General features: G+C 45.4%; 1 protein-coding gene across 5 annotated transcripts in view; it reads right to left on the reverse strand.

Annotated features, from left to right (window-relative positions):
- Positions 1–12010, reverse strand: part of MED27 (mediator complex subunit 27) — a 183648-nt gene that overhangs the window by 24871 nt on the left and 146767 nt on the right. For 3 of the 5 annotated variants that reach the window (XM_081803831.1, XM_081803828.1, XM_081803829.1), the window contains one exon: positions 5909–6016. The exons of the other annotated variants lie outside the window; for them this stretch is intronic. In XM_081803831.1, the coding sequence (XP_081659957.1) occupies positions 5909–6016 (108 nt within the window). The remainder of the gene's footprint in view (positions 1–5908; positions 6017–12010) is intronic. 5 annotated transcript variants of the gene reach the window in all.

The raw sequence follows: 12010 nt of genomic DNA on the forward strand, positions 1-12010 counted from the left end.
AGAGGGAGAAGGACAAGCAGCCTCCACTCTGAGCACAGAGCCCAAGGACACGGAGCTGTGTTAGCTTTCGGAATCCTCCCAGAGATCTGGACGAGGATGATGAAACCATCCCCACCTCCCAGAAGAGGACATCGAGGCTCAGAGAAGTTAAGTAACCTGTCCAACATCACACAATGAGCATGTGGTAGAAAATCCAAAACCAGCTCTGTCTCCAGAGGCCCAGCTCTCAACCTGGGAGGAAGACCGCCTTTCAGCTAGAATTCAGGAGGGCTGACTGCGAGCCCCCCGCAAGTGGTAGCAGCTGTTGCGGGGGGCAGCACTCTTGTAGAAGTTCAACATGACAAATCTGCTTTGAGGCCCGCTCATGTGACAATCATCACCACTGAAATTCGCTTAGCAGCCAGTGAAAATCCTGGCAGCTTCTCAGAAAGTTACGAATTCTTCATTTCAAAAAATAGTACAAGGTACCATAAATTATCTAAAATTGACAATTCCAAATAAAACTCATAAGCCTCACAAGGGTCTTCAACTTTTAAAGCTTTGATTTATTAGCATCTTCACCTTGCAAGGTCAACAGGTGATGCGTCAGCAGGGGCAGAGGGCCGTAAACCAGTAATGGTCGGACACTTCTCCATGATTCCCCAAGTTTTCAAAACCATAAACTTCTACCTGGTCACCTTCTTAATGTGCCCAGTCCTCCCCAGAGAATCAGGAAGTGAACAAGTCTCACCAAAGAACTAGTGTTACGGGTCTGCTGTTCTTCAACTTTTCACTTTCGATCAGGACAGACATCTATTACTAGAAACTGCTGAAAAGCACAACTCCGGGCACCGTCCGCATGCGAATTTAACCGGAGGCCCCTTCCCCAGCTTTTCCCCCTTCCCCCATAAATAACAAGAGAACATTTTTCTGAAGGTCGTCTGAACAATTTCAAAGGCTATAACAAATCAAAATGTTCCCTGCATCTAATATCAAACGGGGCTGATGCCAACACTTATTAGAGAAATCAGATTCAAGCTTCCCCATCCCCCTCGACCCCCACACACACACACATACATCCAACTTTGAAGTGGGAAGAATGCGGGGATCAGAAATTACCCTGGAGACAGCTCTGGCTGTCTTTGAAGGTTCCCTTTGATACCACTATTTCTTTTCCTCTCTTTCGCTAGGAGGCTAAAAGCTGCCTTTTTTATTGATATGGGGTAATTAATGAAGCTATAGCATTAACATAACCTAAATCCCTTAATAAGATAAATTCAACCGAGACACTTATATTTTTTCAGTTAAGTCTGGTGGGTATAAAATCAGGACAATGGCCAGGTATTCGACTTAAATCTGCCTTTTAACATGCTGAGTCATGGCTCTCTGCGCCTCCCTGGTTACAGTGAATAGCGGGTTGGTAAGTTTTAAAAGCATTTTTACATTTTATTAGAGGAATTAGTCTACTGGAGCTTGGTCTCAAAAATATGCATCCCAGGGCGCCTGGGTGGCTCAGTTGGTTAAGCGACTGCCTTCGGCTCAGGTCATGATCCTGGAGTCCCGGGATCGAGTCCCGCATCGGGCTCCCTGCTCGGCAGGGAGTCTGCTTCTCCCTCTGACCCTCCTCCCTCTCGTGCTCTCTGTCTCTCATTCTCTCTCTCGCAAATAAATTAAAAAAAAAAAATGCATCCCAGGTAAAGAGGCAGACGATGAGCGTGGCAGTGGTGGCGGTTCCTGCAAAGTGCAAAGTGACAGCCTTGCTGGGATTCTGATGGGAAAAAAACCTGCCAGGTCTGGAAATCAGGGTGCGGGGTGGTGGAGGGGGCGCTGGGCCACTACTGTAGCAACAGGGATAATTAAACCTTTCCGGAGGTGTTGGCTGCTTTGGGTTCAGCCCCCAGCAAGCCCACGGCTTTCCAAGCCGCGCCCGCCGTATCAGTGGCTTGAGCTCTCAGACTGCAGCAAATCACCCCCAGGCAAGTGCTCAGGCACTGGCTTGGCCAATGCAGACCTGCATGTCCGGAACAGCAGAACTGCAAGCAGCAATCTGCTCTTGAGGACCACACCTCAAGCTCCAGTGCCTCCTTCCAAAGGTTCATTTTGTTTGGGATGTGCTAGACATTTCAGCACGTTAATTACACTAAGGCTTACGTGTGTATAACTATATATAAATTCACATATACCAGCATCGGTACTCAAAATAGAATACTAATAATGTCTGCATGGTTTTGTAAAGTGCTCTGAAAAAAAGAAGGTGCTAATCAAATTGGCTAGGATTCGATTCTGGGCAGAGCGGTCGTTTAGAGAGCTCCTCTGCCAAGTGCGGTTCATGTGCCTTTAACACAACAAACGCCTTGGTCTCTCAATCTTGCTCTTCCCTGTTTTAGGGTCCCTGCTGACCACTTGGGCCAATGTGTGCAGCTGTAAAATGTAGCAAGAGGCCTCCTGTACCACATTTGTGATATGAATCATAGCAGAATTCAGGTTCCCAGACACACACTCATTTTCTTTCTGATGAACAGAGAGAGAACCCACGCTAATCTCTCATTAGGAAGATGCGCGCCGTGTGCACATGAGTATGTGTCTCCTTCATTTTCTGCACTTATAACTACACTCTCGGCTGCTTCTTTTGGTCTTCGTCTCTGGTGTTTCGTTCTCCGCTCTTCCATTCCAGCTAAAGCACTGGCACATCCAAAGCAGGCTTCTCCACTGTCCCCTCCCACACAGCGCCGAGCTTCTCCAGCACTCCAGGCACCTGCGGCATCTCCTTGGGACAGCGTCACAGGACAGGGTCTGGGCCCTTGAGGTGCTCCTGGTAGATGGAGGTCTGAGGCCTAGTGGGGTGTGACTGCAGGCAAGTCACTGTACATTCTAGGTCTCAGTTGCCTTCTCTGGAGAACGATTCTAATTTAAGCAGAACCTGGGACCCGATGACCACTGTGGGCAAAGTTTGCTTAGCATGACGCCTACCAGGCCAACATACGGAGTACTCTTAGTGTTTTTATTAATTTCAAGATGGACATGTAAACAAATAACCATGACATACTAATTCTAGTTCTAGAAAAAGATGGGTCAAAATGCTATGGATGTATTCAGGAGGAGGCTAATTTGTGCCACAAACAGACGCAAACCCAGGCCTGCCAGCTCGAGTCCGTGCTCGTGTAAGAGACCCCTGGGGAACCGGGGACAGGATGAGAAAGAGGATGGCAGTAAGCCAGGATGAAGGGAAGAGTTGAGTGTGTCAGGTGGACGAGGAGGACAAAGCATCTCAGGCCGAGGGCACCGAGGGTGCACGTGAGTGAGAGAGTTGTGGGAGCCACAAACAGCACAAAAGGCTGGAGAGTAAGACAAAACGTGCTCACAGAATGACGTCAGCTGAGGTCAGAAAGGAAGGCAGGGGCCAGATCACCTGCATTTCTATGTGTTGCTAAGGAGTCTGGATTTTATTTTAGAAGCCAGGGTTTTCAGAAGCATGTTCTGAGAAATGCCAGTGTCACAATATACTGAGAGGAAAGGAAGAAATAATGAATTTGGGGTTCAAATAAGTTAGGAAAATACCGCACACTATACGCTCCTCTGAGGAAATTCACAGGACACTAAGCAAACTAAAGTTTCCAAGAATTTCTATAGTAAAGAAACCTACTGAACCTTCTCTAATCCTGTGTTTCTCAGACATTTTGACCATGGACCGCTTTGTGTCTAATACCTATTAATATTCTACTTTCTTGCATGTTTTGGGCAACAGGGGATGGTGAAAGCAGGAAATCAGACGCTTGCATGTGTATTTTGGGAAGACCGCTCTGGAAGCCAAGTGAAGGACAGACTGTGGGAGGGAAATAACACTGGAGGCGAGGCATGAGGTGGCCAGTGCACTTGTCCATTGAGAAATAAGGAGAACCTGGAAGAAGGGGAGACGGACAGGAGGAGCCCAACTTGGGAGAGATGTAAGCGGGAGAATCACCAGAACCCACTGACAGACTAGATTTGGGGGAGGGGAAGGACAGTTTGAGCAATTAGGTGGTAGTACAGTTACCCCAGATGAGGAACAGCAGAGGGAAACTGAGTTTCAGGAGGAAGATGGTGAGCGGAGTTTTGGGCGGGCTGAAGGTGAGGTGGAGCACCGGGTGGGGAGAGGTGCCACCTAGACACAGATCAGGAGTGATCTCTGTGGGCTGACACATGAAACCACGGTATGGGGTGGGGGCGTGGGGGTGGGGTTGGTTGGAAGCACCTGAGGGGGAGTAACCAGAGAGAAATCCTAGAAGCATACATATGTGACAATTTTCTAAATCCCTTGTTTTAAGTGCAGAATAAAAATAGTATTCGTTATTTACTGAGTGGGTAACTAGGTGGCAAAGTGCTAAGTGCTTTGCTTTACAGGTCTTAGTTAGGACACTTCCGTGTGGGGCAAATACAAAGTTAAAGAGATCATGCAAAGTAGGTAAACCCTCACTCCTTAGAATCTAACTTCAGAGAATGCTTCCTCCTTCTCCCAAGTTTGTACCTCTTGTCACACGGTCTCTACTGTTGCTTAGCTTTCTATGTTTCCAGCCTTCTCTCCCCAGTGCACCTGTGGGTCTCTGGAGGGCAAGGCCTGTGATTCATACCAGGTGTGACTGAGGAGTTGTGAACCTCGAACAAAGGCGACAAGAACCACACCTCTAAACGGCCGGGCCAGTGAGGCATGGGCTCCTGGCTGGGGGTGTTTCTGCTGTTGCTCACTTGTCTGGAGCTGCTCATGAGAGGGGCCGCCAGGGTTCACAAATCATTCACACGAAGACCAGACTGCCCCAGTGACGTGCTTTATTCTCCACAGCTGCTCTAAAGACACTTTGGTTTTTCCAAAAAGAAAACAGAAATCTCCCCTTGAGGAACACTCTGCTTTCAATGGGGAGATCTACGAGAACTTGGCAGAGTCCCTGAAGTAAGAGTAGCTTCCCTCGTTGACAACACTTGTGTGGGATGTGGAGATGCTGGGTTACTTGTTCAAAACACAAATCTCATCACTTTGTGGGTCACAGCTCTTACGTAGCACACTGTTATGTGCTAAGCTACATCTGTCACCTTTTTTTGAAGAATGTTCTATCCTCATTATAATGTGGCTTTTGGGTGGTGAGTGCTAGAACTATAGCAAACTTTAAAAATTGTAATGGGCTTCATGAAGAGAAGGGAAAGCTCAGGAGAGAGGGGCAGACAGAGGCTTGGTGCACGAAGTGGCCGGGGTGCATCCAGGTGGGTATCTCAGGCGAAGCGCTCATTACACTCTGGAAGCCAACAAATATGAAGGCTGTCAGCTCCCATTAACATCCTCTGATGCTCTCCATAGAGCCATATGGACAGTGTGCAGTCAAGAGAAATTAGGGGTTCACACGGGTGAACTTTCTATGAGACAAATCACCATGGAAAGAACTTCTCTTTTTTCAACTGCAGTGTTCAGTATGTACTACTGAGGATAAGCCACTTCCCCAGGGCTCCTTGTTAGTTTCATAGGAAAAGATCCTGAGCAGGTTGTGTGTCAAAGTAACTCGAATTTTCCTCATGGTTCTAGGAAAAGCAAAATGCTGAAAATGCCAAACCCTGGGCTATTGATGTGCTGTACTACAGGGCGGGAAAAAAAAAAGAAAGAAAGAAATCCATTTCCTCAGAAGACACATTTAATGAGGCAACTGAGGTCTAAGGTGATAAATTAGAAATTCAACTAAGGGCATCAGGCTTAAAGGAAAAAGCAGAAGCTTGATGAAAAATGCAAGGGGAGAGAGAGAGAAATGTTCTTCTGTAAAACGTTCATCTTCATACTGATAAACCATGCCTGTTGATCATTTCAGCTATGACTGCTAGTGTTTAATGTCATTCAACTGGGACTCTACTACGTTTGTTCTGGGACACAGAAAATAAAGGAAAACGAAGCAAAAGACTCCAGAATGCTTACCTTGCCATCTTCTGTGTAGACATTTTCACTATATCCCCTTACTATTGTTCGATCAATGAATAGGCTCCGCATGACGACAATCACTTTCAACACCTTTCCCAAGGTCACCTGTCAAAACACATGCATGCAAACATGAAAGCTTACACTCAAACATACAAATGCATGAGGCTGGGCAAGACTCTGTGAAGAAGAAAGGATCACCTCTCCCTCTTGTTGCTGAGAGATGCATGGGAGGGCCCTCCAAGGGAAGGCATCCTAAAGTGTTCAGGAACAAGCTCTAAACAAGGCCCTCCTGCAATCTCCACTGAATTTATTTATATTTTTGGCTCATAAATCTCAGGATAAGTTCCATATGTTTAATATCTGCTGGATAAAGTAAAATTTCCTTTTATTTTTTTTTTTTAAGATTTTATTTATTTATTAGACAGAGAGACAGCGAGAGCAGGAACACAAGCAGGGGGAGTGGGAGAGGGAGAAGCAGGTTCCCGCCGAACAGGGAGCCCGATGTGGGACTCGATCCCAGGACCCTGGGATCATGACCTGAGCTGAGGGCAGACGCTTAACGACTGAGCCACCCAGGCGCCCTATTTTTTCTGTCTTAAGATGATCTTTTTCAAAGGCTATCCTAGGATTCTGGCATCCTAGGATTTGGTAAGCACATTTGTTTTCCTATTATTTCATGGCCCTACGTACACCCATGGAATATGTAGAAGAATACAGCAGAGAGATTAAAGGCAGGCACCAAACACCCACCCGGCTGAACTATCTATTTATAATAGCTCAGTGTAAGTAGAGAAGCAATACCAAGTAAGTTCTGAAGGTAAATGGAAAGTAGCTGAATTTTATCTCCAAAAAGGAACACGATCCTGGAAATACATTAAGTGCTTTTACTCTCTTAGAACCTAAGCATGTATTATGGATTAAAAACAAAAACAAAAAACACAAAAAACAAAAACCCACACACCTAAAAAAAAAAAAAGTGCAGCTTCATATAATGCCCAGGAAAAAGTAACCTGCTGTGCTTGCTGGAACAGGCTCAGCACTAAGAATAGAAACAGCACCTTCCTTTCTTTTAGGGGCTCATGTAACTCCTGATACTTTGCTACACCTCTTCTGTTCATTTCCCAGATGAGACTCTGGAGGCAGACTCGGAACAGGACCCAGGCAGGGCCCACAGTCCGGCTTGTTTGACAAGGCTCCAATATCAAAGAATGGGCTGAAAAGAGCCCCTGCCCCAATCCTAATCCTGTGATCCAATATATACTCTGTTGCTGTTGATGCCACCTTCAAGCACCCTCTCCTCACTTCCCCGTTCTCTGCTGTCCGACTGTCCCCAGCAACAACCCTCCTCTTTCCTTGATTAGTCCTGGATATGAGCAAACATTCCTAGTATCTGGTTCCTTCAATAACTTCTTCTTTTTTTTAAAGATTTTATTTATTTGACAGAGAGAGACACAGCGAGAGGGGGAACACAAGAAGGGGGAGTGGGAGAGGGAGAAGCAGGCTTCCCGCAGAACAGGGAGCCCGATGTGGGGCTTGATCCCAGGACCCTGGATCATGACCTGAGCTGAAGGCAGACGCTTAATGACTGAGCCACCCAGGCGTCCCTGGTTCCTTCAATAACTTCTAAGTGCTGAGAGGATCTCTCTTTTTGCATGCCTAAAATGGTCCAGAATTATAAACAGGGTAAGAAAAAGAGATGATACTATTATTTACATTTAAGAGAATGTTAATAAAAACATCTCATTTCTGTATAGTACTTTCAAATATTGCTATACCATGTAACATTTAATGGGCCACCTCTTGGATTACTGGAAATCACTAGATAAGGATGTCAATAAACCACCGAGGTAGGAGCCCCAACTCTCTCTAGTTCACATGCAGTCTATGGGAAGGAAGGGAGAGAGAGAGGAAAAGAACCAAGTTCACAGTTTTGTAATTATAAACACTGAAATTAATATAGCCTCTCATTGGGCTGCAGTGGAGGTCCAACATGCCGTCTCCAAAAGGGCCACCATTTTCAACTGCCCATTTTAACTCTCTTTGCTAATAAGCAGAGATAACTAAGCTATTATTTCCTTAAAAAACCAAAGTCTAGCTGACTTGAACCAATAAATTGCCTTTGTCATTTCTCAAGTATTTTAAGATGGAATTCAGAAAGATACTAGAAATTTTATATTTAATCTTTGTTCTTTTTAAAAGTGAATTTTGGTATTTTAAAGCTAACGAATACTAAAAACTTAGCTAATAAATATGCTTGTTATAGAAAAACCTAAAATTAGGGTAAAAAGGGAGGAAATTATCACAGTCTGCCCTTTGAAAACATTAATATTTAATATTTCAGGGGGATTTCCTTTCAATCTTTTTACTATCAAAGATTTATGGATTTCATAGAAAAAGAGGTCAGACTTTGTGTTACCAGAGGCGGAGGGTAGGGCAGGAAGAAGGGGGCCAAAAGGCCCAAATGTCGTTACGAGAGAAATGCGTCCTGGGGATTTGATGCGCAGAAGCTGACCACAGCTCTGCTGCAGGTGTGAGGAAAGTTGTGTGCAGAGTAAATCCTACAAGGTCCCGTGACAAGGAGGAATTTTTTTTTCCTTTTCTCTTCTTCCTACAGAATCTATAGGAGAAGATGGATGTTGGCTGAACCTACTGTGGTCATCATTTCACAACAAACCACTGTGCTCTTCACCTTAAACCTATACAGTGGTGTAAATCAATTACTCTGTAATAAAACTGGGGGGAAAAAGATCTACTGTTTCTGAATTTTTAACATGGTTACAACCGAAACTATATACTTAACTTCAAATCAAATTTTTATTTAAAATTATGACGTAAGCATTGTTCTTTATTGCTGTGCAGTCTTCAAAAGTGGCAGTATGTGCTGCCTGGCACTCTACTGAGTGAATATATTTATAATTTCTTTAACTATTCTCCTATTGCTGGACATGAGTTGCTTCCAAGTTTTCCCTAATATAAATAATGCCTACAATGTGCACTTCTGTTCACCAAGCTTTTGCTGTGCTTGGGATTATTTCCTGAAGATAGATTTGTACAACTGTAATTACTGGGGCCAACAGTACAAATATTTAAAGTCTTCTGATGCAATCTGCCAGCGCAAGCCATAAGGGTTATTTATGCCAGCTACAAAGGTACAAAAGTACCTATTTCACTTCTCTCTTGTCAGTAACAGGTAGTACATTAAATCGAAACAAAGTAAAATCCATCCCCTCCCGGAAGGAGCGATTTAGTTAATTTCTTTAACCCATTTATTTATCTATAAAATTTTTAAAAAGATTTATTTATTCTAGAGAGAGACAGTGTGTGCGTTTGAGTGGGGGGGAGCAGCAGAGGAAGAGAATCTTCAAGCAGACTCTCCGCTGAGCGTGGAGCCGAATGCGGGCTTGATCCCACATCCCTGAGATCATGACTTGAGTGGAAATCAGGAGTTGGACACTTAACCGACTGAGCCACCCAGGTGCCCCTAACCTGATCATGAAATATTTAAACACATACACAAAAGTAAGCGAAACCGGAACCTCCACAGACCCCCGCCCCAAACTTCAACAACTACAGCTCTTGGCAAATCCTGTTTCACCTCCACCCCCACCTCCTTTTCCCTTCCTGTGTTACATCGAAACAAGTAACAGCCATAGTACCATCATTTCATCTGTAAACATATCCTTCTGTGTCTCTAAAAGGACTCTCAAAACAAAAAAATGCAAGACTACGATGCCATCCCACATCTCAAGCAACAAGAATTCTTCAGTGTTATCAAAACTCAAGTGGTCAGGGTTCTAATTTCCAACAGTTTCGTAAATGCCACTTTTAAAAGTCTGCTTGTGCCAAGATCCGAATCTAGCCCACACAATGTGATTGGCTGACATGTCTCATGAGGCTCTCCTAAACTAAAGGCGCCCCATCTCTACTCCCACCCCCCATTTTATTTGTTGAAGAAACTGGGTCATTTTTTTCTACAGCGTTTTCTGCAGTCTGGATTTCGCTGATGGCGTCCCCATGGTGTACTTCACATGTTCCTCCTTACTTTGTACTTCCTGTAGGTTGGCATGAGAGGAGATTCAGGCTTGAGGTGTTTTGGCACGATGAGTTCACGGGTGGTGTTATGGTCTACCAACGGAAGGTGAGCGAGCTTGGGTGTCTCAGCAGGTGGCGCTGGCAGCTGCTGACCCACTAATTCACCAGGGGCTTCAGCCGGCCACATGCCAATGTGATCGTTCCATCTCTGTTTATTAGCTGGGGCACTTTTATAAAAAAAAAAAACTTACCCCCATCTACTATTTGGCTACTCAGTGATTGAGGTTATCACACAGGAGAGGCAGGATAAATGCTCCATTCTTTCCCTTTATTTACCAGTCTTCAAAACAATGCATCGGTTCACTAATTTCCTTCCAATGCAGACGGCTTAGTTTTCTACCCACCATTATTATAAACGCATGGATTTCAACACATTTGATGTATTTGTACCTGATATAATTATTAGTCTTATGTTCTCCCTGATGCTCACATTGCCCTGTGGCCCATGGGCATCTCCTTGGTTGGGTCCTTTTGACACAGTCTAGTCTCTGTGACGGCTCCCTTGTTATCTGGTACAGGACAGTCCAGGTTGTCTGGTACAATTCCTGCCCAAGGTCACAAGTCAGCCATCTCCTCCACAGCCCTGGCTCTTTTCAGTGGGAAACGGCATTTCAGGACAATGGCCAGGGCAAGAGGGGCAAAGACTTTTGAAAGGTTAAAATTTTTGTTTTTCATTTTATGAATATAAATTAGGTCTGTATCCTCCTTTCCACCTTCCCCCTCAGTGAGCATCCCCACGGCTTGTGCCCCTACTAGCCTGCAGCAGTTTCTGGACAACTCCATTATCTCTCAAATTGGGAAACTCTATGAAGTTTGTTCATTCTTTTTTTTTTTTAAAGATTTTATTTATTTATTTGACAGAGAGAGACAGCGAGCGCACTCAGCAGGCAGAGGGAGGGGGGAGGGAGAAGCAGGCTCCTTGCTGAAGGGAAGCCCAATGCGGGGCTTGATCCCAGGATCCTGGGATCATGACCTGAGCTAAAGGCAGACATTTAACTGACTGAGCCTGACCCAGGCGCCCAAGTTTGTCCATTCTTATTTTTTAGAAACCCAGAAAGGACCCCGGTGCTCATTTAGGTGGAATACACATAGGCTTATGGCTTTCTGAATTTTTAACACCGTCATAACAAAACTACGTACACAACTTTGAAGCCTGACACCATGAGGCTCTGGAATCAGATGCACTTGGAGTCAGGTCTCAGCTCTGCTGCTGGAAAGCTTTACTGGTCATCTACCTTCTCTGAACGTCGGCTTCCTCTCACCCAGCGGAGATCACGATAGCTCCACCTCAGAGTGACTGTGAGGGGTCAGCAAGACAATGCACCGAGCAAGGGTGAGGGACAGGCCGGCGTGGGATACGTTCCCAGCGGTAACTGCTGCTCTTCGGCCCAAGCCCAGTCTGGATTTGGCGGAAGTGAAATCATTTGAAGTCACTTAACATCAAAGCTGGAACCAGTTCAGTGAACTTGCCACTGAAGTTAATTTTCCCTTCTGTTGTGGTATCTGGGGCTAAAGGGAGTTGTAGAGAGTGGATGACAGTGCTGCTGGGCCCTGAGGTATGAACAAAAATGTGCCTTCCATGACCGACTGCTGAGTGGGAAGTCTGCAAGCCTGAAAGTCAGGGCAGTTCAGGGGAAGACATGAATGAAGCCGTCCTGTGGGCTGATCTAGACACACTTTGCTGACACAAAAAAGAGGCCAATTTAGTGTGCAGGTCAAGTGCACTGGGCTTCAGTCCCACATCTGCCACTGGGCCGTGTGACTGAGGGCAAGTCAAACCACCTCTCACGCCTGTTTACTCAGCTGCGAAATGTGGAGGGGCCCGTGAGGAAATCAGTTGAGTTGATCCATGTGAAACGTGGCTGCGACAAAACAGAAGGCTGCTAGCCTGTTCCTCTTGAGCATGGCGTGGTGGAAAGGGCCACACGAGCCTTTCAAGCTTCATCGAGATGGAGCTTAATGCACATTCTCTAATGTTCTTTCCAGCCCTCCCGTCACTCTACAAGG

Source organism: Leptonychotes weddellii, chromosome 14, assembly GCF_054177405.1.
Source record: "Leptonychotes weddellii isolate Sample4059 chromosome 14, ASM5417740v2, whole genome shotgun sequence".
NCBI lineage: Eukaryota > Metazoa > Chordata > Mammalia > Carnivora > Phocidae > Leptonychotes > Leptonychotes weddellii.